Source organism: Montipora foliosa, chromosome 7, assembly GCF_036669935.1.
Source record: "Montipora foliosa isolate CH-2021 chromosome 7, ASM3666993v2, whole genome shotgun sequence".
Lineage (NCBI taxonomy): Eukaryota > Metazoa > Cnidaria > Anthozoa > Scleractinia > Acroporidae > Montipora > Montipora foliosa.
In genome coordinates, this window is record NC_090875.1 from 30,859,528 (window position 1) to 30,884,609 (window position 25,082).

The following is a 25,082-nucleotide window of genomic DNA, read 5'->3' on the forward strand; positions in this document are numbered from 1 at the left end:
ATGTCATTTCAGCTCGTTGAGAAGTACCTTGTACAGTGCATCTTCTGCCGATGCGAAAACTAGCTGGAGCTTCCCAATAGATGTTACTTTTTTCACCTTTTGTGCCTGATTTCCCTTGCGGAGAAGATCTAGTAAGATTCGAGATGGCGTGCGAATCGTCGGGCTCGAACTTATGCTACACTTACGCCAGTTCCCACTGGCGAAACAAGCACAAGCCTGAGATAAGCACAAGCACAAAAAAAGAAAACAAATTCCTTTTCTTGTGCTTACGCTTATTTTACGCCCGTTCCCACACGATTTTTCTTATGCTTGTGCTTGTGCTTATCGTACAAGTGGGAACCAGACTAAAGTGTTCACATGGAAAAAAGTTGACCCGGCTAGGCGGGTCACCCTTCTAGCCGAGCCAACTATTCTTTTTTTTTTCCTCGCGTGAATGGTTCGCCTCTTTGTATAAGGAAATGTACATGTAGGAAAAGTTTGCTCGCCCAGGATGCCTCGGGTACGCGAGTGACCCTTCTACCCGGGAAAACTATTTTTCATATGCCCCGCACCAGGCATCTCTTGATGCCATTGTTAAAAGGCTGTTGAACAGCCTGCTCACTGTTGATTTACTGCAGTCAAACAACATCACCACAGAGTAGATAAATACTTTTATTTACTGGCCAAATGCTTTTACCTTGCGAGCAGTTGGTTTCTCCTACGCTTCCTGAGAGAGAAATCACTGCGAGCAACCGTTTGATTTTCCATCGAGCATGTGCAAAGTCCATCACAACCCACGTGATGTAATTCGCGGGAAATCACTACACAGCCGGCTCGCATAAACGCAGCGGTTAAGTAGCTGAACACACGCGCAAGCTCCGAAACAAGTTTACTAACTTGTTTTACCGGTTCAAATTTAATTTATTCGTCCTTGGCGCTGGACGGCGGCTCACTCAAAGAAACTAACGGCTGCTCGCAGTGGTTTCTCTCTCGGGAAGCGCAGGAGAAACCAACCGCTCGTAGGGTAAATGGTTTTGAAAAGGATGGTAATTTTACTTTTAACCAAAAACTGCTCAGATGCATCCACTAGTTAAGAAATTCAATACAAAATTTAATGTGATGTTCATAATCACAATAAGTATCATTTCCATGCCCAAAGCAAATTTAATTTTCAAAATCAAGACAGAAAATAAACCATGGAAATAATGTCAAAAGCTCTTTTCAAATGATAAAATAACCTCCCTCCTTGCAGAAATTGTCAAAGTTCTTGACAAGTATAATTGAGCAACTTTGACAATGATAATAAATAACATTTAAATTAATAACACATGTCTGTCTGCTAAATTTAAATGTACAATTATACTTAATCCCAACTGATGGGGGAAATCTTAAGTGTCACTATCGGCAATGACATCACAGGTAACCCAGGCTCACTGTGTGTGCCACATAGGTAAATATAGAGAACATATGAGGCGAAGTTTAGGTCTGGAAATTTGCTAGAAAATGGAAATAAAAATCGATGAAACTTACCATGTGGTGAGCTGTTGTTGTCTTTAATACGTACACGAAATTTCGATAAATTGGTCCTCGTTCACCTTCCTTCATAGTATAGTGACAAGGTAGGAGACGGAAGCCAGCGTCGGGACTCCGATCGACTCCCAAAACAAGCACGATTTGTTTCGCGAAAATCGAATCCAGTCGCTAAATAAACACGCCAGGCTCGTGGAACATGAATTTCTCTAAACCATGAATCCACTGAAGCATCTCGAGGTAGCAACGCGAAGCCACCAGGCTCCGTAGAACTTGTAAGTTAACCTGCTAAAATGACGGCCAGAAGCGGCCGTTGTCCTCGCAAAGTGTCCAATTCAAAATGCACTGAACTCGGGACGCCTGGTGACGAGTATAATAAGTCCCCCTGTAGGGAGGGGAGTCCCAGATTGCTTAGTGAGTTTTGTTTTTAGCAATTTGGGACTCCCCTCCCTCTCGGACTTATTATACTCGTCACCAGGCGTCCCGAGTTCAGTGCCAGTTTGAATTGGACACTTTGCGAGGACAACGCTTTCTGGCCGCCATTTTAGCAGGTTAACTTACAAGTTTTACGGAGTCTGGTGGCTTCGCGTTGCTACCTCGAGATGCTTCAGTGGATTCATGGTTTAGAGAAATTTATGTTCCACGAGCCTGGCGTGTTCATTGAGCGACTGGATTCGATTTTCACGAAAAAAATCGTGCTTGTTTTGGGTCGATCGGAGTCCCTACGCTGGCTTCCGTCTCCTACCGTGTCACTATACTATGAAGGAAGGTGAACGGGGACCATTTTTCCCGAAATTTCGTGTACGTATTAAAGACAACAACAGCTCACCACATGGTACGTTTCATCAAGAGAAAATGAGGGGACAGAGAAGGAGGCTCCCGGTCCAGCCCTTGGGATATGTCATGTCCACGAAAGTTATTTTTAGACGAGCGGAAGTCTTCCGAGACGTCCGCATGCAGGCCAACCTCGGTCCGATGTTTGAAAGAAAATATATATTCATCAGCCTTCCACGTGCGCCATCATTTTCTCTTTTCACTAAGAACCTGAGAGCGAAGCAAGACTGCATGCGGACGTCTCGGAAGACAGACTTCCCCTAGTACAAAGATTTCCGCTCATCTAAAAATAACTTTCGTGGACATAACATATCCCGGCCAACGCCTTGAGCCTCCCTCTCTGTCCCCTCATTTTTTCTTGGTTTCATCGATTTTTATTTCCATTTTCTAGCAAATTTCCAGACCTAAACTTCGCCTCATATGTTCTCTATATTTACCTATGTGGCACACACAGTGGGCCTGGGTTACCTGTGATGACATGGTTAATGGAGACAAAGTTTGTCAATGGAGATGTTTAATTCATTATGACACTCCATATTATTATCCCTTCTAAAAGCAACCTGTTTTACAAGTACTTTGCAGCCCTGGTTTTAGCCTGCAAAGCAGGCGTATTTTTGTTTTGGTAAGAATTATCGGCCGACATCTTGGATAGCGAGACTAACAGAGGCCTGAGGTGAGTCAAGAAAATTGCACTCAATGAGAGGAGGCCCTCGTACCAATCCTCTACTGGCTGTGTGGTTTCAAAACGGCGGTCCATTACAAACAAGTGTACGCCTCCCAAAAAACGCCTGCTTTGACCCTGGTTTTACTTTTTTTTTATAGTGAAACTATAATTCAGCACTGGAAAATACTTGTTTTGCAGTGGATAAATAAATTTTACAATGTACTCACTCTTAAGAATTTCATCCATGATTTAAAAGGGCTTTTACTTCATGTAGAAGAGGCACATGACGTAAAAAAAGCCTTTGGGGTCTTTAGGGATTTAGAATTCTGATTAGGTATTGTTTCACGATTTTTGTTCTATTGTTTTACGTCATGTGTGTCTTCTACACGAAGTAAAAGCCTTTAAAGGCCTACATTAGACCAAAAGTCATTGTGCCCTGTGACTTTTGGGCAAAAATGGGCCTCTAAACTTTAGAAGTCAAAACTAAACAGCACTACTGAAAAGTACTGCCAGCAGTGCTCATGCAATCCAGTGGCTCAAATCTGAATGGGTCACATCGCCATAGTTTCAAAAGTTTAAGATCAACTTACATGTATGCCGCTCAATAAATAGCACCACTGCAGAGTACTGGTCAGTACCGTTTATTTAAAAATGGTCTCACTTAAAAGTGTTACTATGATAAAAAAAATCACTTCCTTTTTTTCTTTAGAATTTGAAAGTGTGTTTTCTTAACACGTGACTGGCAAAATTTTGAGTTTTGATTTTCAGGCTGTTTACTTTGAGTGTAAGTTTTGGATTTCACGGTCCACCATTCCTCACATTCAAACAGACCAATCGGACCTCAGAGGGTTGGACCAAAGGAAAAGTGATGTGATTTATTGAATGGTGATACAATGTAAATTGCACTTAATTGCCCAACTTCACCTGCAGACCCAAAAGCTGGAGCCCTTGACCTCGTAGCATAACATTCTAGGATTGCCATTGGAAGCCACTCAATGATAACCTTTCAGTAAAACAATCGTACCTTTGGGGCAGCCCCAAAATTTAGAACCTCAAATCACTGTGAATTCTCAGGCAGCCCCCATCTTTGTGGCCGTTTTGACATCTTTAAGCCAGCCATTAACCACACCCACACCATTTGGATTTAACACTTCTTGAATCTAGAATAAGATCACCGCCCAATACGCTGGCTTGGAGATGAGATCCATTTTCATACCGGCTTTTGAGTTCTCTTGCAACACACATGAATGCATTTTCAATGTTTGTTGCATCCTGTTGGTGCAATTAAAATAGGAGAAAAGAAAGATGAGCTGAAATAGTGAATGTTTGGAGCATTGCAAGTGGACAGGATGACATTGGTCGGCAGCAATATTTCCCAGGTTACACTGTTTATCTTATCTCCTTTCATTTGAAAGAAAACAAATATGGGTTGGAGTGTCCGTGCTATTGTCACTTCATTTGAAAATTTAATGTTATGTCAATAATCCAGTTTATCAAATTTGGCTTTTGTGGATTATCCACTTGCCTGGACTTTGATTGCTGTAGATGTAACAAGAGCCTCATTCAGTGACTATTCAATAATGTTATTTTGAAATACTGCTTTCAAGCTTAATTTAAAACCTGTTCCTGTTACAAAAACTAAATCAAATGCAGGAAAGTGGTGTCCACAGCTGCATGAGCCTTATGAGCCTCTACGATTAACAGCAGTTCAGGTCTACATGTATTCAACACTTAATGACTGGTCCTGAGGGTAACAGTTAATTAATTTTTGTTTCCCAAGAATCTCAATGTTAAAACATTGAAATTCTAGGGAAACAATGACCTTACTCCAATGACCTTTATTCAGTTAGCACGCAATTACAATAACAACAACAAGTACAAATATTTACATACAAAACGAGAGCTACGTGTATCATGCATGCTTCATTACTTACTTATTTACTAACAAGCACTTACTTACTTACTTACACAATTACGCAAAAAAAAAAAAACATTTGCGGGTAACAGTCCACTGTTACCCTCTGATGTCATAGATTTTGAACTGTTGCCCACTCAGAGACACGGGAAACAGTTTTATTGTTAGATGTCAAGTGACCTCGAAGTAACCAATGAGAGTGCGCGCTGTTGTTGGAAAATTTTCAGCTAATTATAACAAATGTAATTGCTAAAGGCCCACATGCACCCAAATTTAGCCATTACAGTCTTCTGTTTTTGTTTTCAAACAATGGTTTTTCCATTATGCGTGATCTGATTAGCTGAATGCACTGAGGCGAATCACATGGGAAACAACGTGTCGGTTAATTTCGTCTTACACAAAGTTCAGTCACAATGTGCACTGACTTCTGGGCAAATGTGAACATAAAATAATGTAATGTGTTATCCATTATCCATTTTAACCACTGCATTTTGCTTACATCTGCATCGTTTATACAGTAACTGTACATTGCCTTCATAATCATTCATGTTTATTAATAAAATAACCTTACTGGTTGTCATGATAAATTATCTCCTGAATAGCTTGTTAAATTAATAAGATGGCTAGTATGAAAGGCATCAATCTTTTCCTCTCTTACCTTTGCTGATGCTTCCAACACATCAATCATGCTGTAGTGTGCTGCACATGATCTTGCTTCTTCGATGCTAACCTCGCGACTTTCTTCAATGTCAGTCTTGTTTCCAACCAGTAATTTAAGAACATTAGGTGGAGCATATTTTTTTACATCCTCTGTCCATCGCGAAACATTCTTAAAAGAGTCCACTTTAGTGATATCATAAGTTATTATCACGGCATGGGCATTTCTGTAGTAGCTCTGAGTTATGGTTCTAAATCTCTCTTGTCCAGCAGTGTCCCACACTTGCAACTGAAAATAGATGCAAATAAATTATTATCATTTATAGTGTATTCCATTGCATTTACTGGTCTCTAACATACATGCAAATGGCAGATTTACTGTCACTGGGACTCAACACCATAGACAATATTGTCCAGAAATGCACAATTAGATGCATGACAACTTCGATATGCACCACAAAGTGTCTCTTCTCCCCAACTTCAATATCATTCAAGTCAAGAAAAAGGCCACGTTAGGTATTTCCCAGGAGAATTGGTGCTCTAATCAGGAGATTTGATGAAAAACTTGGAAACTCCCTGGAAAACCGGGAGAGTTGGCAGGTACCGGGTATGTTAAAGTGTCAGTCACCACGGACTGAATTAATGTGTCCTTAGATGTAGTGGGAGAGTGAAACGCAAACATTTTTTTGTCTCACTTTATTAAAAAGATTGGATGGCTAAAATTTCTAGCTAAATAGCCATAACTGTGATTCTAACAAAGCGTGAGTCATCATTTAGCCTTTTTACTGTGGCAACATACATGTAGACTTTGAACATCAACTTCAAAAAATGTAAAAACAAAATTCTTGTGCCTGTAACCATTAGGTTGACAGTCCTAAGAAGAATTTCCTCAATTTCCTTTTTTTTCCATTTGACACCTTGCTTAACAATCATTACTTAACTCATCCACCCCTCGGACACCACTGTTCACAGGTAAAATTGTCTGACATTTAAAAACAATTTCAGGAGGGATTGCAAGCTGGTTAAAAGCCCAAAGCGCCAATGCCGTGGATTGTACTTAGGCTACTACTGACAACAAAGCCGTGAAGCTTGAAGCTAAAATACAACAAATCCTTAGATTTTTGCTGACCTTTGTAACTGGACTGCACAATCAATTTATTGAAAACAGAGCTGCCATGAAAGAATTACAGATAATTAACCACATTTTACTTGCATGCCAGTAAAATTGCCTGTTTGTTACCATCAGTATGAAAACATGGGTTAATTTAACTGATTATTTCATGTCTAAACTTTTTAGGCCAGCCCTGGCTTTCTCAAGAAAATTTACACACCATATTAGAATTCCCATAGAATCAACATCAATAACAAATATCTTGAGGTTAATGAACTTGCAACATTTTTAATAATAAACTATTCAGTTTCAACTTAATTGACATTTACAAATGTCAGCGGCTTCATTAAGTAAGTACAAACCCCTGTCACTTTATTGATTCTGTAATCCTTCATTTTTTTGTCCGTCTCTATTTTTTTTGTGATTATTAATTAATATTGATTTTTTTCCACTTTGGACTCTTCCTTATTGTACTCACTTTTCACACCCAGGTACATGTAATGGCCATAAATTTTAACATTTCAGCCATAATGGACTGTCATTTGAGTCATTGTTGAGTCATTAACTTGTGAAGCTAATAATATTGATATGTGTCTTTTTTAGCATTTATCACCTACTTCTCTTGATCCCCAATTTTCAGTCTGACTCTTAAAAATAAAGACATTCAGTGTGTTTTTTTTTTTTTGCAAAACTTGTCAAGCTTTAGACAAAATGCTTATTTTTGTCCTAAACAATTCCCTTTTCTCACACACCTGGTGTGTTTCTTAAAAATGTCAATGTGCATAAATATATATTTTTCTATTTTTAATTAGCTTTACCATTCTATGAGAGAGCTAATAATTTTGTTCCCTAAAAAAAATGAAGGAATTCTTTCCATCACCTATTTTACATTAAATTTTCAACATATTTTTTAATGTTGTGAAAATTTGACAGAAATATGTTCTGTACTGTACAGACTTGTCAATAAAACAGTCAAAACAGGTCTGGGCATATTTTCGATGTACACGTATCACACTATTTCAATTTAAATAAATCTATATATTTTTTTTATTAAGTGCTATTAAACTGGCTACAAGGAATGGTTACAGTCCATCTTAGTCATGTCTCGTTTCTTTTCATGCAATGAATTTTGTGCTTTAAGAGGAATCCTACTTCTGCTCAAAACAAAGGTTACAGTTCTTCTAACATAAAAAATTAAATCATCCAATGCCTTCAGTGAATTATGCAAATGCACATTATAAGGTTTAGTGTACTGTCAACTTAGTGCCACCAGCAATAAAAAAAATTTACATTCTGGGAAACTTAATAGCGTAATGCGTGAAGAGCGATATCTCTACCTTAAAAATGGAAAACTATTAGGATACGCTTGCATAATTAATTCCAGTTGTTTCCATGGCGTATGAAAAACTAAAGCTGCGTGGCGACTTACGAGAAATTTTCAGCTGGGATAAAATTAAAAATGCACGTGTTTTTCTTTTCGCGTCGGGTCAAGGTTAATTTTAACCTAATCTAAACAGCAAGAATCAGCAGAACATTGAAAGGTTAATGCTTATTACCATTTGCAAAGATCTGGGATTATAAACTCGTTTTGTTCCCCGAAAAGCGTACGAAAACTTTTCGGAGAAAAGCCTAATTTATCACATGAGGATAGAAATATGCAGAAACCTCGCTTTTTTCCAATTACCCAGTGAAATAAGAAGTTTCCTCGGTAGTGACGAGTTGCAAGAATGCATTTAAGTAAGCTTGCCTTGATCTTTTTGGAGTCCACGACCAGCGTTTTCATGGTGAAATCGACGCCAATTGTGCTACCATGTCTTTCCACGAAGGTGCCTTTCTTGAATCGCTGAACAATGCATGTCTTTCCGACTCCTGGATCTCCAATTAACACGATCTTGAACAGATAGTCGAAGGAGTAGTCAAAATCTGCTGATTTCATCACATTGAGAAACACAGCTCAAAAATACTTGCACGCACTGATTGTCCAAAAGGCGCTCAAAACAAAGAAATTTACGTACTCCAAGAAATGCTCAGACTGTACTTTTTCAGCTGTCGTGTCTAGGCTCCTGGAGGCACGCACGGACAAATATCAAAAGGACAGGACTTCAGAATAGATGGACTTGCTGTTTGATTCCTCTTCTCTTTGGCTTTGCGAAGGTTTTAAAAACTCGAAGAAATTTTACCCCTTCCTAGATATCTTTATTCATGTGTCAGAAAAAAGTATAGTGCGTTCAGAATTTAAGTCGTATAACTTGGCTACGTGACAAAGTCATGCCTGAGTTGACGGGGCTCCACAGGAAATTTTAAGCTCGTTTGTTTTGCCTGATGTGGCATACGCATAAATGAAATCAGATTTAAAGCTTGTCATCGCCTTATATAGAAATAGGATAGGACTCACGGATTTCAATTCCTAGCACCACTCTAGCAGGCCGGTAAAATAAGAAAAATATATTTATAGGTATGTCTTCTGGGTTTTCAGTAAACTCCTAAGATTCCAATCCCATTAACTTCCTTTTTTGTTAATCTATGTTCATCGTTATCATAACTGTTACCTAAGTTAATTTACCTTTTACTAAGCTGGGAAGCATTTTTAAGGAACGTGGGATTGTAATCACGGCTCAATATCTTTACATGTATGTAGGTATCGCGTCGGGTCAAGGTTAATTTTAACCTCAGCTAAACAGCAAGAATCAACGAAACATTTAAAAGTTTGGTTATTACTATTTGCACAGACCTAGGATTATAAAGACTTTGTGTTCTCTGAAAAGCGTTAGGAAACTTTTCGGAAAATAACCTATGATCAAATCGAGATACTGCAGAAACCTCGTTTCTTTTTTCCTCTTTACCAGTGAAATGTTATGTTATGTTATGTTATTTATTTGTTTGAGCAGGTTGAAGTTTTGGCAGCTATTCAGCTGATGTGGACCTGCTATACCCACCCACCCATATACTCACAGAGGACAGCCACAAGACCGGGAACTTCATCCCCTACTCTTCTCGAATAGTGTGTGGGTTCTTTAACGTCCCACAGGGAACTAATGAACAGTGGAAGATATTTGTGAGACGGGGCCTACGGTTTTTAGTCCTAATCCGAGAAGACTTGAAAGTCTAACCATTTGCGGATGTAATTACAACGGCAGCACTTTGTCCTCAGTTATTTAAAGACCCTGAGTGTTGAAGAAGAAGAAGAAGAAGAAGAAGAAGAAGAAGAAGAAGAAGAAGAAGTTTCTGCGGCGGTTACGAGTTGAGAAAATGCATTAATTAATTAATTAAGCTTGCCTTGATCTTTTTCGAACCCACGACCAGTGTTTTCATGGTGAAATCGAGCCCAATTGTGCAACCATGTCTTTCCACGATGGTCCCTTTCTTGCATCGCTGAACAATGCATGTCTTTCCGACTCCTGGATCACCAATTAACACGATCTTGAACAGATAGTCGAAGGAGTAGTCAAAGTCTGTTGATTTCATCACGTTGAGATATATAGCTCAAAAATACCTGCACACAGTGATCGTTTGAGGTGTTTAAAACAAAGAAATTTACATACTCTGAGAAATACTAGGTAATATTCTGCTGTCGTGTCAGTAAAAGTGAAGAACATGTCAACTTCACCGACAGTTGGTCGACTATCGGCCGACAGTCGACCGACAGTTGGCCGACAGTCGACCAACTGGCGACCGACAGGACCCAGGGATTTAACGTGATCTACTCTTCTGATCATTTCGTCATCAATTCGTATATCAACCTTGTCACATTGAGTGCTTAATCTCTGCCTAGATCCAATTACCATTAACTAGGTCTTAGCCACATTTAGATTCAAACTGTTGGCTCTCAGCCAACATTTAAGGTTACTGAGTTCAGGAGTTACAGTAAACACTCGCATATAAGAACAAGTGGATTAAGAACATCACACTGAAATTTGGCCAATAAAGCACCATATAAATAAGAACAAATTCAGCCTGATAAATAAAACATGTCCTTAATACAAAGGGAAAGGGTATTAGGACATTAAGTAAACAATACAGAACAGTAACTTATATCAAAGCACTATGGTGTTCAGGACCATTACAAAGCTATAAAATCTATTACAAAACAGCAGTGTATGTTAATTAAACCTCTAGTAGAAGTATTTCTGAAACCAATTTTACGAACTCATAAGAACACTTTCAGGCTGATTTCTCATAAAGCACCCCTAAATAAAAACACGATCAGCCTTATACCTGAAAAAAGTGTTCTTATACTGCGTTAACTGTATTGTTAGTTTACGCTCTCTTAAAGTTTTTGCAGTTAGGGTTATATTGGTATCGTCAGCGAACATTCTCGGAGAAGCCTCCCGGAAGCAATTAGGAAGGTCGTTAATGTACATTAAAAAATGCAAGCGTCATAATATGCTGCCTTGTGGAACCACACAAGTAATATTGTGAGGAGTTCACAATCTCCCATTTATATTCCATCTTTGGGTCCGATTGCTTACGTACGATTGAAACCAGGTGAAACTTGCCTGGTCGGCCCCAAAGTATGACATCTTGCGTAAAGTAATTTCGTGATCGATAGTGTTGAATGCCTTTTTAAGGTCGATGAAAACGACGCCATTCATGAGGCCATTGTCGATGTTAACAGACCAGCTATTTGTCGCCTCAAGCAAAGCTGTAAGGGTACTATGTAAGGAACGGAACCCTGACTGGCAACTTGATAGCAGTTTATTATCATTTAGGTAATGATGAAGTTGATCATAGACAAGTTTTTCAAGCACTTTTGAGACTGCTGGGATAACGAAGTCGGGACGATAATTCTTTATATCTGATTTCGGTGTCACCCTAGCCAATTTCCATTCAGTTGGATAGATTCCCGTGAATGTCTCATGCATACTTTTAAAACAAAGCACGTGGTATGAATCACCTTTCCAATAACGAGGATGAACGTGTAAATGCAATATGAGAGTTAAATTCAATACAGAAATCATGAATACCCGGTAAGATTTATCAAAGAATGTTTTTAAACGTCTAGTCCACCGCATGGCATATTGTAAGCAACCTGGCATGGACATAACCTAGAAAAACTCTGGTCTACATCCCATTGATCCCAGTAAAACAATGCATGCTTTTTATTATCAAGGTGATGTTTTAGTATTTAGATCAAATGCTGGTAGTCAATGGGCAGCTATGTCGCCATGTGCTCTTGTGTATAATTATGACCGTGAAATTAATTACTTCTTCAACAGGCTTGGCAAATATTATGAATACAGGAAATGAACTAGCTCTACACTGCTTTATCAAGTTTATGGAGGCAAATAACATATTTAATGTTAAGAGAATTACCTGCATAAGACATAGCATTCAACACAACTCTTCAGATTCAATACAGTCCACGTTATACTGATAATGTACGTGGAAGTTTCACGATAGATTCAGGCAGCAGTGTAGGCGTCTTTAATATCGAGCCGTCTCTTTCGCTTTTGAACTACCCCTGGCCCTTGGTGGCAATATATTCCTTTCTCCAAAATTCCTCTGGATGGCAGCCAAAAAATTCCGGGGAGGATGATGCTTAGCCTGCACTGTAGTCTACAATAGTTTTTGCTTACTGTGTGTCTTTGATAAGTACTTTCCAAAATTTGATCAAAGGGAATTATAAATCGTTTAATTTGACAATTGGGTGCATATTACTGTGAGAATTTATGTTACTACAAAATTAATGGTATATTTAAAATATTTGATTCTCATGCTATGGATTCATTTGGCCTTCCTCAAGGAAATTGTGTACTTCTGGAAGTACAGACTTAAGAAGCACAGACTTCTCTCTTTTCTTTTCTTTGGTGCTAAATTAATCATACACCACTGTGTTTTTGCAGGCCCGAGTTCAGGCTATTTGTACCATCGCGTTTTACGTAAATTATGTTCCTTATTAATTATCAAAGCCTTTAATTATGTTCATTTCCCAACAGAGTCAGTTTTCAAGTGTCGAGATATTTCATTTGAACTACTCAAGTGCACATCTTCACGTATCCCGCACGAGACAAAGTGACCTTTACGTGTACGACTAAACGAAAGGGCGGTGAATCTTGGAAAGATGTTTTCACATCTGACCTTCGTTTCTCTTTCATTATTTTTTTTCTGCAAAAGATGTTTCGATGAGTCATTTTGGACGTTTCTCCAACCACATCTCAAATCTTAAAGTGCCCCTGTGATCAAAAAAACCACTTCCTTTTTCACATCAAATTTCCAAGGGGCAACTATCAGACCGATAGTTCCGAGACAAAAATTCTTTCTTGTCTTCATTGTTCACTACTAAATTTTCGTCCGCGCGCCAGCTCAAAAATCATGTTGAATTATTTTCAACTTTATTAGACGAACGCCGTGTCAGCCAATATAAGATTTGAAAAAGAAAACAAACAAAAACCCTCTTAATACAAATTCGATTGTTTATTTTCCATAAGGCCGCTTGTTTACAGAGGTATTTTAAGCGAACGACTACTATCCATCCGGGTATTTTCCTCGCACGGGCACTATGGGCTGATAGTGTCTCTCCGCGGACGAACACTATCGCGTCACGTGATCAATTTAAACCAATAAGAATCGGAGAAAACTTAGTGGTGAACTAAAAACGCTCATAGGAACAGAAAGGGGAACCAAGGGACAAGGACGAGCACAAAGGAAAATGTACCATACAGAAAAATGACACGTAGATACAGACGCGAAAGATTACGTACTAAAACATGAACAAATTTTAGTGCATACAAACATTAAGAAAAGGCACACAAGAGTATAGACATATTCGCTAAACAGTAGATACAACATACTTAAAATAAGACACACGCGCACACGAGTACGTAGAAGAAGTGAGACACGACCGACGCACGACAGTGTACATACAACAATAGGACATAGGTGCACATACAACAATAGGACATAGATGCACAACAGTACATCTCAGTAGTAAGACATACGTTGATAATATTACATACAAGCAGCTATGAAGAGGCATACGTTCACTCGAAAAATTAGCCACAGGCGAAAAACGAATCAAACAAGCTTTAAAACACAGGTGGACAAGAGTACATAAAAACACAAAGACGCAGGCGCACAACATTTGAACGCTTAGAAACAGGCGCAAAAAAGTAAATGGAAACATTATAACAGATGCAAAACGGTTCACACAAACACTTTGACAAGGCGCAAAAAGGTTCATTGAAACACTGAGACAAAGGCACAAAACAGTTCACACAAACATTAAGATACAGGAGCAAAACAGTTATTCAAACACTTAGATACAGGCGCACAACAGTTCATTCATTCATTCAAACACTAACACACAGGTGAACAACAGTTCACACAACCACTTAGACACAGGTGCAAAACAGTACATTAAATTACTTAGACACAGGCGCAAAACCGTTCACACAAACATTAGGATACAGGTGCGCAACAGTTTATTGAAACAAACACAGGCACAAAAAGTAGTCGACAAAAATTGTTTAGTCACAGGCGCACTAGAGTACATACAAACATTAGGTTAGACACAGGCTCAAAACAGTTCTCACAAACATTAAGTCACAGGGCACAATAGATCATTCATTCAAACACTTAAGCTGTGTTCACATTAGGCCTCGAGTATGATCGAATTGTAATCTAGTTAAATGTGGAACGGGTTTACATCAACTAATCACAGTCCCTAATTATAACTAAAGTATAATTACTTCAGAATGAAGGGGTAGTTTCTAAAGAAACTGTGGTGCTGCGTCGGTGGGGAAGTAGTATACAAAAAATTTTTGGTTTTATCAACGGAGTTGATAATGTAAATTGGCCCCCGTACAGAGATTCTAAAAGCTGACGTTTCGAGCGTTAGCCCTTCGTCAGAGCGAATCCGAATTCGCTCTTCGGGATTCGCTCTTCGGGATTCGCTCTGACGAAGGGCTAACGCTCGAAACGTCAGCTTTTAGAATCTCTGTACGGTGGCCAATTTACATTGTCAACTCCGTTGATAAAACCAAAAAAATTTTTATAATTACTTCAAACAACCACAAGGGGGTTCTTTGAAGTAAGAACAGGATGGAGAACACGTGGTAGTATGAGCAGACGAAGCTTCTAATAGCTTCGGGAGCGAAGATTTGGATTTGTCTTCTTCTATTCTCGGACGCTATCCTTAGTTCTCTTCTCGCCTCAAGCATGGTGATGATAATCGTGGCAGCCACGCGATACGGCGCCATTTTGTCTCACACTGCCATGTTACCCTTATACATGTACACCTTATTCCAAAATGGAGTTAACTGGAGAGAGTGTAGTGTAACGTAAAGTGCTAGATTTCTATCCCATATGAACCATGTGAGCGTTAGCCCTACTGATGGAACTGGGCCCACAAAAGGACACAAAAAAACTCTGACCAGGGTGGGAATTGAACCCACGACCTTCGGGTTAGATCTCCGCCGCTCTACCGACTGAGCTACAAGGTCAGAGGGGAGCAGGCCGTGGGAACTGAAGATGTTAATGTCAAGCCAATTAACATGTACAAGTACAAGGAAAGGTTCGTTTATACAAACGTTGGCCGTGTAGCACTTTCCAAAATGGCAGCTAATTTATGTGCATACAAATTGGCCCTTGTTGCCTCGTTCAAGATAAAAGATTCTTTTGAATTTTAAGCTTAAGAACGAGGCATTAAGGGCTTATTTGAATAAAAATAAAAGAATATTTAAATGCAGCCATTTTGACATAAGGTGTATTGTATTTAGATTTTTCGCAGATGTGAACAAAACCATAATTGATCATAACTGAATGTAGTATGACAGTCTGAATTATACTTCAGTTGATCATAATTAACAATGAGTGTTAACATGGCTTAGGACACAAGGGTAAAAACAATGATATTTTTGCATGATCCAGAGGCTTAAAGGGAAACTGTCACGAGAAGCGCATGCGCTAGCGTGCTAGTTTTCACGGTGAAAACTTGAAAAGTGATGGGTTAACGTTTTTCAAGTTGAATCGACAAATTCAAAATGGCGTCCACTGGGGAGGGCCATGATGGACAAAGGAGAAACTCCGGCGAATATACGTGACTCACGCGTGAATCCATGATGGCGGCTAGAATTTTCCGTGGGCTCGAGAGCAAACAAACTCGAGCATGCGCAGCTCATGACAGTACCCCTTTAACCCTTTGGCTACTAGAGATTTGGTCGAAAAACACGTTTTGAAGCTAGTTGAGGGGTTTTTTGGTCACTGTCGTGCTGTTTAAGAGCTAAATCTCCGTACAAACCCGTTTGCAGGTTGTACACTCCGCGGCCTTTTCAGCCAGGTGCAAAATAAGCGCTTGCAAAGTTCGGGCATACGCAGAAAGCAAAATTTCGACATAGTTTCTGGGTTTAAATTAAAGTAGCACAACACTTTCGACTTTCACTTTTCGCTTTCTCTCCTTCCCTCTCCTTTCGCTTTCCTTGCCTTATTTTTTTTTCAACTTGCTGGGCATTTGGTAGGCTTTATTTTGGTGGGAAGAGTTTCTGAGAAACTTTTCATCATCTTAGAATTAGGTGCTCAGAAAGGTAGGTGGGTAATGGAGCAAGCTTTTCATGGAGATTTTCAGGTCAGTGTTACATGGTTTTTTTGGCCGTTTCTCCAGTTTCCTTGACTGAATTGTGCTCATTCTGGTATAGTTTGAGAGATATCTTCTCCCTGCACAAGTTAGTGGACAAAGCTGTTCCTGACCGTTTAAAGTGATGACGTCACAAGCGGTAAATGGGACCGTGGATAAAGCTGGACGTATTTTGCCAGAAAGTAATCAAAGGGTTAAGCTTAAGCTTTTTTTGGTTCAAGAACAAAACGCATTTGTCGTAAAACCCTCGTCCTCGTCCCTTTGCCTGCTACGAGTGATACAGATTTTGCTCTGTCTAACCCCGGCCGGGTGTCGAGGTGATGTCTAAACATTCCATGAGTGAATCGATCTATTTCATCGCGAAGAGTCTGATTAAGGAATTTACAATACATACTTAATTGACCGCTCCCCATAGGGGCTTTTCAGGGCCAATGAAACACAACGAAACGACAGAACAGAACAACAGCAACTGTTAAGAATCCCAACTGGCTGGAGGCAAGCCAGTTGGCTATTTACAAGTGCAGCTGGGAAGTTGAACCAGGGACTACCAGGATCAAATTCAACGAGTGGTCAGAGTGTTTCTTGAATCCGGGATCTCCTGATATCAAGGCAAGCGCTCTAACCACTGGGCCAAACTGTCTTCTATTTGGAAGTTGGGAGTGGAGTTGAAAATACTGCCGGACCCCCGTTACGTGGACTACCCCACGGATTATCCCACGGATTATCCTACGGACAACCATGCATCAAAATCATCAAAATCACTAAAAGTGTGGGGGACAGGGGAGGGGGTACAAGAAATAAACTTGCGTGCATGATCACTTTTATTCGCCATCTTGGTTACCGCCATTTTATTCCGGCCCATTCCCCCTTACAATCGACTTCGTAAGTGGTAAAAAGTTATTCAACAATTTTAAAAGATTTTAGCTCTGTGCAAAAGCCTAAAAACAATTTCTTTGTTTGCTGCAATTCGTTTATTTGCACTGAATTTTATTTGAAAAAAAAATGGGAAAGGAACTTTATTTAATTGTCTAATCTTCTGGAGCACTGGAGGCAACTTTGTTCGTGTGAATGGCACTTGGGTTAGTATTATAAATCAATTTTTAATTTTCCTCTCCTACACTATTTGAGATGACAAAACCCATTTGGTTTCAACACCGGCGGGGAAGAATGGGCCTGAAAAATGGCGGTGACCAAGACGACAACTTAGGAGGCTTGTGCGTGTTTTTTCGAGACACCACGAAGCCCTTTACAACCTCAAATTTTATTGGATGGGCATAGGATGCAATTCTATTGTTTAGGATAAGGCTCATTTTGTGCCAACTTTTTTTTTTAACCAATCATGACAGCCGTTGTAACAGCCGCGTCCTGGCCCATATTTTCGCACCCTAAGTAATTTGCATTCACTGAAGGAAGGGAAGTCCGCGGTGAAGGGGTTAGTGTTTCTAACTCTACCGTCTTATGGTGGATGCGATACAATTCGATGAACTTAGAAACTGTTGCCATGACTATTGCGCATGCTCTGTTTATTCCATTAGCACTTGCACTTCTCGTTATTCATTTGTTATCACTTAGTGTGCATATACTAAAATAAATTTCTCTATTCTATCTACCTGAGTAATCCATGGGTCTTGAATATTACTACCTCTCTCTCTGCCTTTGTGACCCGGATATTATTGAAAATTACGATCTTGTTTGCCCATAGCGCATCTCCAGCAAAGACATCGTTATAAAGAAATCTTACGAACATTGCTGTATAGTTTCAAATATAAGTAATTCGCTATTCCAACCTATTAAAGTTATATGTAAAAAGGGCTTTGAAGTAAAATAAATTTCAGACATTTGGCTGATGTTTTGACATTCTTGTGAAAGTTTTTTCGAGATCTGGCCTTATTTGTTTAAAGAGCGGATAACTTTATCCAGTGGATAAGTCACCAATCAGCAGCTTGAATCTGTGAAAAGATTTCAGTATTTACTTAGTTAACAGCGACTTCGCATACTCTAAGTATATCTAAGCAAGAACTTGTGAATAAATCGTGGCCAACGCTTAACGTGAGTATATTTTATACTCTGAATAATGACCTATCAACTGGGGCAGGGAAGAAGATGACTTCCGCTTAAGAAACACTCGTTACTTGTGCATATAAACAATCACATTCATGAAAATATAGACACAGAGTTCTTCGTACACACACATAAACAGCTGCTTGTTCTTGTCGTGTCGTCCTTTCTAAAATTCTCCACTAAATCTTAATTCTCTTCTGCAGCAGTTTTTATGACTCACGTGGTTCCATTGGCAAGGAACTTTCGCCAGGGAGGGGGGTACTGAGGGGGTGGGGTTGGGTGTGGGCAAGGATAATCAAGCTGTTGCATAGTAAACCCAGTAATAAATGTTATAGAAAATAAATGCGGAAGGAAAGAAGATACGTGAACAACTGTCGATAAAGAAAGCGATCTTTTCCATCACTTCATTTTTTTCAGTATTCCCTGTTGAACCATCTTCCATAACGGTCTTGTTACTCCTTGTTGCTACATGAACCATTTCGAGATCATCTACTTGGTTCGTCATATCCCCGTTCATATTTGTAGCCTGAGATGAAGTGTTTTCATCCTTTCGGCGGGCGATGGCGGATTTGACAGCCACAGAGATTCTTTTCGGAATCGGAATTGCGCAGTTCTGTAAAGAAAGAAAAGAACATGAAGACTGGAAAGACACCTTTTTTGGAGTTTCTCTCTCGCTAACTTTGACTCTGCAGGTAAGATTCCTGTCAAGTTTTGTTTTTTCAATGACGTCAATGATGGGACGGGTAAATGAGGACCATTCAGCGGGACGGGTTAATGATGGTTGGCTGATTTAAATCCTTTAGTTTCCGGATGGACATTTTTTTAACAAAGAGTTGATAATTTAAATATTTACTTTTGTTCAGGACTGAACCTCAGTTAGATGCACGCCCATTTTTGACATCCAACACGACGTGTCCCTTAAGTCTAAAGCTTTGATACCTATTTCCAACAATAAGGTAAGGACAAAGGTTAGCCTGATTTTTAGCTTGGGGTAAATGAAGCTGTTTATACTTATTTGAGGAGAAGCATTTGGGGGACACTTTGTGACTTTATTTGTCTGCATTCCGAGGCACGAGTGATGTTAAAGTTGAAAAGCGATGGATACTCTCGCTAGGGTCATATCTCCAAAATTTGGACAACAGTTTCCTGCTGTACCCTGTTAACAAGCCGTAGGATTTTTCGTCAGAAAATCTGCATGTATGTTGTGCAAGAAATTGCACTCAGTTGCAAGATGATCCGTGTTATTGATTAACGTCTGCCCAGTATCTATGTCCATGACAATAAAAGCATTTATTACATAACTAGCTCCGTGAGCGAGGAAGATGAACCAAATCACGCGCTGTGATTGGCTATCCTAGTGGGCAAGATGGAGCTATCTTGCCCGCTCGGGATTTCTCCCTTGGTCCTGCAAGATCAAAGCTCATTTTTTGGTGTTATCAGTCATATAATAAATCCTTTATTGACCAAGCTTGTTCGGTCAATAACCCATATATATTTACCTTGCATTTGATCTGTTGATCCTTACTGGCCGCTTGCACCGTGCAAACATACACGATGATGCATTCAATCAAAGAAAAGAACACGAAGCTGAAGGAGACAAGCAGGTACCAGTCCAGTGCCTTTGGATAGCTCACTTTAGGCAGATTACCATTCAGAGATCCGAGCAGGAACATTATCGTCAGAATTGTAGTGATACCCAGAGCCATTCTGTTGCCGATGTCATCTTTCTCCATCCAGAACACGATCCAGCTTAGTATCACCACGAATATTGTTGGAAAGTAGACTTGGATTAGGTAGTAACCAATTCGTCGTTGGAGAGAAAACGTAACTGTTATTGTTGAGAAGTTTCCTAATAGAGATAATTATAAAAACGTAAAAATATGTTACTAGATAAGCTTGCTAAGAGTGATCTAGTACCGTTTGTGCCATCATAAATTCGTCGCCAATTACCTTTGGGTTGAACTTAACAAGATAAAAATAAGAACGAGATAAAACGGATATCACTAAGATTTTGCAATGCAACACGAGAACGAATGCGAGGAATGAAATCTTTGGGCCACAAATTACGGCGCCGTTTGCGACAATTAAGAAGAAGAAGAAGAAGAAGAAGAAAAAGAAGAAGAAGAAGAAGAAGAAGAAGAAGAAGAAGAAGAAGAAGAAGAAGAAGAAGAAGAAGAAGAAGAAGAAGAAGAAGAAGAAGAAGAAGGAGAAGAAGAAGGAAAAGAAGAAGAAGAAGAAGAAGAAGAAGAAGAAGAAGAAGAAGAAGAAGAAGAAGAGAGGAAGATCGTTTCCCGTACTTCCCGGTTCCTTTAGTGTTTTCGTTGCAGATAGGCACGTATTATGTGCCGAAAATTTATTAGACTGAAATCAATGCTGATAAAACTCAAGTCGAACCAGGGAAGAGCCTTGTCGCCGAGAAATCCGGAAAATCCGCGTTTACCGTGCATGCCGAAAAATGATTGAAATGACATCAATGGCATCAAGGAATGACCGCTGATAATACTCAAGCCGAACCAGGGAAAAGCCTTGTGTCCGGGAAATCCGGAAAATCCGCCTTTTCCGTGCCTGCCGAAAAGTTCTTAGAATGAAATCAAATAATAATAATAATAATAATAATAATAATAATAATAATAATAATAATAATAATAATAATAATAATAATAATAATAATAATAATAATTATAATGAATGAAATCAAAGGCATTAAGGAATGACCGCTGATAATACTCAAGCCGAACCAGGGAAGAGCCTTGTGTCCGGGAAATCCGGAAAATCCGTGTTTTCCGTGCTTGCCGAAAAGTTCTTAGAATGAAATCAAATAATAATAATAATAATAATAATAATAATAATAATAATAATAATAATAATAATAATAATAATAATAAAGTCAAAGCCATTAAGGAATGACCGCTGATAAAACTCAAGCCGAACCAGGGAAGAAGCTTGTGTCCGGGAAATCCGTGAAATCCGTGTTTTCCGTGCATGCCGAAAAGTTCTTAGAATGAAATCAAATAATAATAATAATAATATAATAATAATAATAATAATAATAATAATAATATAATAATAATAATAATAAAGTCAAAGCCATTAAGGAATGACCGCTGATAAAACTCAAGCCGAACCAGGGAAGAAGCTTGTGTCCGGGAAATCCGTGAAATCCGTGTTTTCCGTGCATGCCGAAAAGTTCTTAGAATGAAATCAAATAATAATAATAATAATAATAATAATAATAATAATAATAATAATAATAATAATAATAATAAAGTCAAAGCCATTAAGGAATGACCGCTGATAAAACTCAAGCCGAACCAGGGAAGAAGCTTGTGTCCGGGAAATCCGTGAAATCCGTGTTTTCCGTGCATGCCGAAAAGTTCTTAGAATGAAATCAAATAATAATAATAATAATAATAATAATAATAATAATAAATGAAATCAAAGGCATTAAGGAATGACCGCTGATAAAACTCAAGCCGAACCAGGGAAGAAGCTTGTGTCCGGGAAATCCGGAAAATCCGTCTTTTCCGTGCATGCCAAAAAAGTGATTGCACTGAAATCAATGGAATTAAGAATTCACTGCTGATAAAACTCAAGTCGAACCAGAGAAGAGCCTTCTCACCGGGAAATCCGGAAAATCCGCCTTTTCCGTGCATGCCGAAAAGTTAGTCACACCACAGGTAAACAATTTTGGTGATTACGGAAAATACGGATTTTACGGATTTCCCTGAGATATGAATATTTAATGATTAAACTTGCAGTAACGACTGACTCCTGTCTGTGACAAACTTTTACTTGACCACGGAAAATACGGATTTCACGGATTTCCCGGAGATATGAATATTTAATGATGAAACTTGCAGTAACGACTGACTCCTGTCTGTCACAAACTTTTACTTGACCACGGAAAAGACGGATTTCACGGATTTCCCGGAGATATGAATATTTAATGTTATTCCATGTTAATATATTCTAATATAATATATTACTTCTCTTTTTTTCTGTAAGTATATATATATATATATATATATATATATATATATATAGATACTTACAGAAAAAAAGAGAAGTAATATATTATATTATATTAGAATATATTAAATATTCATATCTCCGGGAAATCCGTGAAATCCGTATTTTCCGTGGTCAAGTAAAAGTTTGTCACAGACAGCAGTCAGTCGTTACTGCAAGTTTCATCATTAAATATTCATATCTCCGGGAAATCCGTGAAATCCGTATTTTCCGTGGTCAAGTAAAAGTTTGTCACAGACAGCAGTCAGTCGTTACTGCAAGTTTAATCATTAAATATTCATATCTCCGGGAAATCCGTAAAATCCGTATTTTCCGTAATCACCAAAATTGTTTACCTGTGGTGTGAATAACTTTTTGGCATGCACGGAAAAGACGGATTTTCCGGATTTCCCGGTGAGAAGGCTCTTCTCTGGTTCAGCTTGAGTTCTGTCAACGGTGTTTCCTTAATAACATTGATTTCAGTCCAATAACTTTTTGGCATGCACGGAAAAGGCGGATTTTCCGGATTTCCCGGGCACAAGGCTCTTCCCTGGTTCGGCTTGAGTTTTATCAGCGGTCATTCCTTAATGCCTTTGATTTCATTCATTATTATTATGATTATGATTATTATTATTATTATTATTATTATTATTATTATTATTATTATTATTTGATTTCATTCTAAGAACTTTTCGGCAGACACGGAAAACACGGATTTTCCGGATTTCCCGGACACAAGGCTCTTCCCTGGTTCGGCTTGAGTTTTATTAGCGGTCATTCCTTAATGCCTTTGATTTCATTATTATTATTATTATTATTATTATTATTATTATTATTATTTGATTTCATTCTAAGAACTTTTCGGCATGCACGGAAAACACGGATTTTCCGGATTTCCCGGACACAAGCTTCGTCCCTGGTTCAGCTTGAGCTTTATCAGCGGTCATTCCTTAATGCCTTTGATTTCATTCATTATTATTATTATTATTATTATTATTATTATTATTATTATTATTATTATTCGATTCCATTCTAAGAACTTTTCGGCATGCACGGAAAACACGGATTTTCCGGATTTCCCGGACACAAGCTTCGTCCCTGGTTCGGCTTGAGCTTTATCAGCGGTCATTCCTTAATGCCTTTGATTTCATTCATTATTATTATTATTATTATTATTATTATTATTATTATTATTATTATTATTATTATTCGATTCCATTCTAAGAATTTTTCGGCATGCCCGGAAAACGCAGATTTTCCGGATTTCCCGGACACAAGGCCTTTCACTGGTTCGGCTTGAGTATTATCAGCGGTCATTCCTTAATAACATTGATTTCAGTTTAATGACTTTTTGGCATGCACGGAAAAGGCGGATTTTCCGGATTTCCCGGGCAAAAGTTTCTTTCCTGGTTCGGCTTGAGTTTTATCAGCAGTCAAGCCTTCATGTTACGATTTTAGTCAAACAGCTTTCGGCGTGCACAGAAAACGCGGATTTTCCAGATCTCCCGGACACGTGGTGCTTCACTGGTTTAGCTTAATTTTTGGGCTCATCCTCGGTGTAAAAACCTGTGAAACTCACAGATGACGTAGCACAAAGGAAAACAAAAGAGCAAAGAAACATCAAACAATAACCTAACCCTACCACGAGCTAACAAAACAAAGAAAGAGTTTCACAGGTTTTTACACCGAGGTAAACCCAATTTTTGCAGCAAAGAAGCAGAAATACACAAGATTTTAGTCAACCAAGTTTTCAACATACGCAGAAAAGGACGGTTTTTGCGGACACAGTTACTTGTTAGTTGCTTGTTAGGACCAATAGTGTAACTCATTTTAATTGATGACAGAAATTTTGCTCTTTTGCATCGATGTCGTCTTCGTTGCCAGAGATCTGATAACTTTTCAATATCCAGTAACACGTTGCTAAGATTACAAGCATGTGTCACTCAGCCTGATCTCAGTGACGTGAACAAAGGAGGAAGGATTGCCATAAGCAACATCCTAAATGCATTCCTGTTAAAATTTAGTCCTAAATCACTGCACAAAATGTGTCGGGTTTCCCGGTTGTTTCTGTGAATTATTGTCAACAAAGAGAGCTATTACCCGTTTAGGATAACAGCCTTGATTGCATTGTTTGTGCTTTGGATTTCCTTGATTAGATGGCGAGTTTATCTCGGAAAAGTGTTAAATCGCAAAAACCATGCTGGGTCAACAGGAGTGGCTCGACTGAGTAAACAAGCCAAGCGATCGTATCGATGTTGTGTTTCATTGACTTGATCTGTTATTTCTTTGGGTTTCCCGTGGGAAACACCATCATTGTGCGGGATTGGTAGTCAAACGTACTTAAGGTACAAAAATAGAAACGCCCCTTTTCACACCCATTCGACAGTTACATGATGTGTGACACCTATTTGACGACAAGTTGCAAGTGAACACATGACAAAGAAATAGTAAACTCTCGTGCATCGTTGATCATTATTATCACGGGCAGCGCTTTCAAATTTATGCGTCAACATTTCACTGCTTTGATCCACTATATAAGAGACGCAATCATTTTACAACATCTGAGCTACAGGAGAAAATGCAGCGCACAAGACAACCGTGCCGACAGCTAAATAGTGAAGGGATAAAGAGCGATAACCCTAGCCCTAACCATTTCACTGCTTTGATCCACTATATAAGAGACGCAACCATTTTACAACATCTGAGCTACAGGAGAAAATGCAGCGCACAAGACAACCGTGCCGACAGCTAA

At 38.9% G+C, this 25,082-nt stretch overlaps 2 protein-coding genes across 7 annotated transcripts in view; both read right to left on the reverse strand.

The window, feature by feature from the left end:
- Positions 1–1,860: 1,860 nt before the first annotated feature.
- LOC138011791 (ras-related protein Rab-43-like) lies at positions 1,861–10,292 on the reverse strand. 2 transcript variants are annotated; one of them, XM_068858988.1, is made up of 3 exons: positions 9,967–10,292; positions 5,581–5,868; positions 1,861–4,279 (listed from the first exon to the last, which is right to left on the reverse strand). In XM_068858988.1, the coding sequence occupies exons 1-3, from the start codon at positions 10,153–10,155 to the stop codon at positions 4,127–4,129; spliced, it is 630 nt and encodes a 209-aa protein (XP_068715089.1). In that variant the 5' UTR covers positions 10,156–10,292; the 3' UTR covers positions 1,861–4,126. The 2 variants fall into 2 exon arrangements, with proteins under 2 accessions (XP_068715089.1, XP_068715088.1); XM_068858987.1 differs by lacking the exon at positions 9,967–10,292 and adding an exon at positions 8,438–8,914 and having other exon boundaries at positions 1,871–4,279.
- A 7,453-nt stretch (positions 10,293–17,745) lies between these two features.
- LOC138011792 (gamma-aminobutyric acid receptor subunit alpha-6-like) overlaps positions 17,746–25,082 on the reverse strand; it is a 39,957-nt gene continuing 32,620 nt past the window's right edge. For all 5 annotated transcript variants that reach the window (XM_068858992.1, XM_068858991.1, XM_068858990.1 and 2 more), the window contains exons 8-9: positions 19,822–20,171; positions 17,746–18,935 (exon numbers count right to left, since the gene is read on the reverse strand). In XM_068858992.1, coding sequence (XP_068715093.1) covers positions 18,618–18,935; positions 19,822–20,171 — 668 coding nt within the window. In that variant the 3' untranslated portion in view covers positions 17,746–18,617. The remainder of the gene's footprint in view (positions 18,936–19,821; positions 20,172–25,082) is intronic.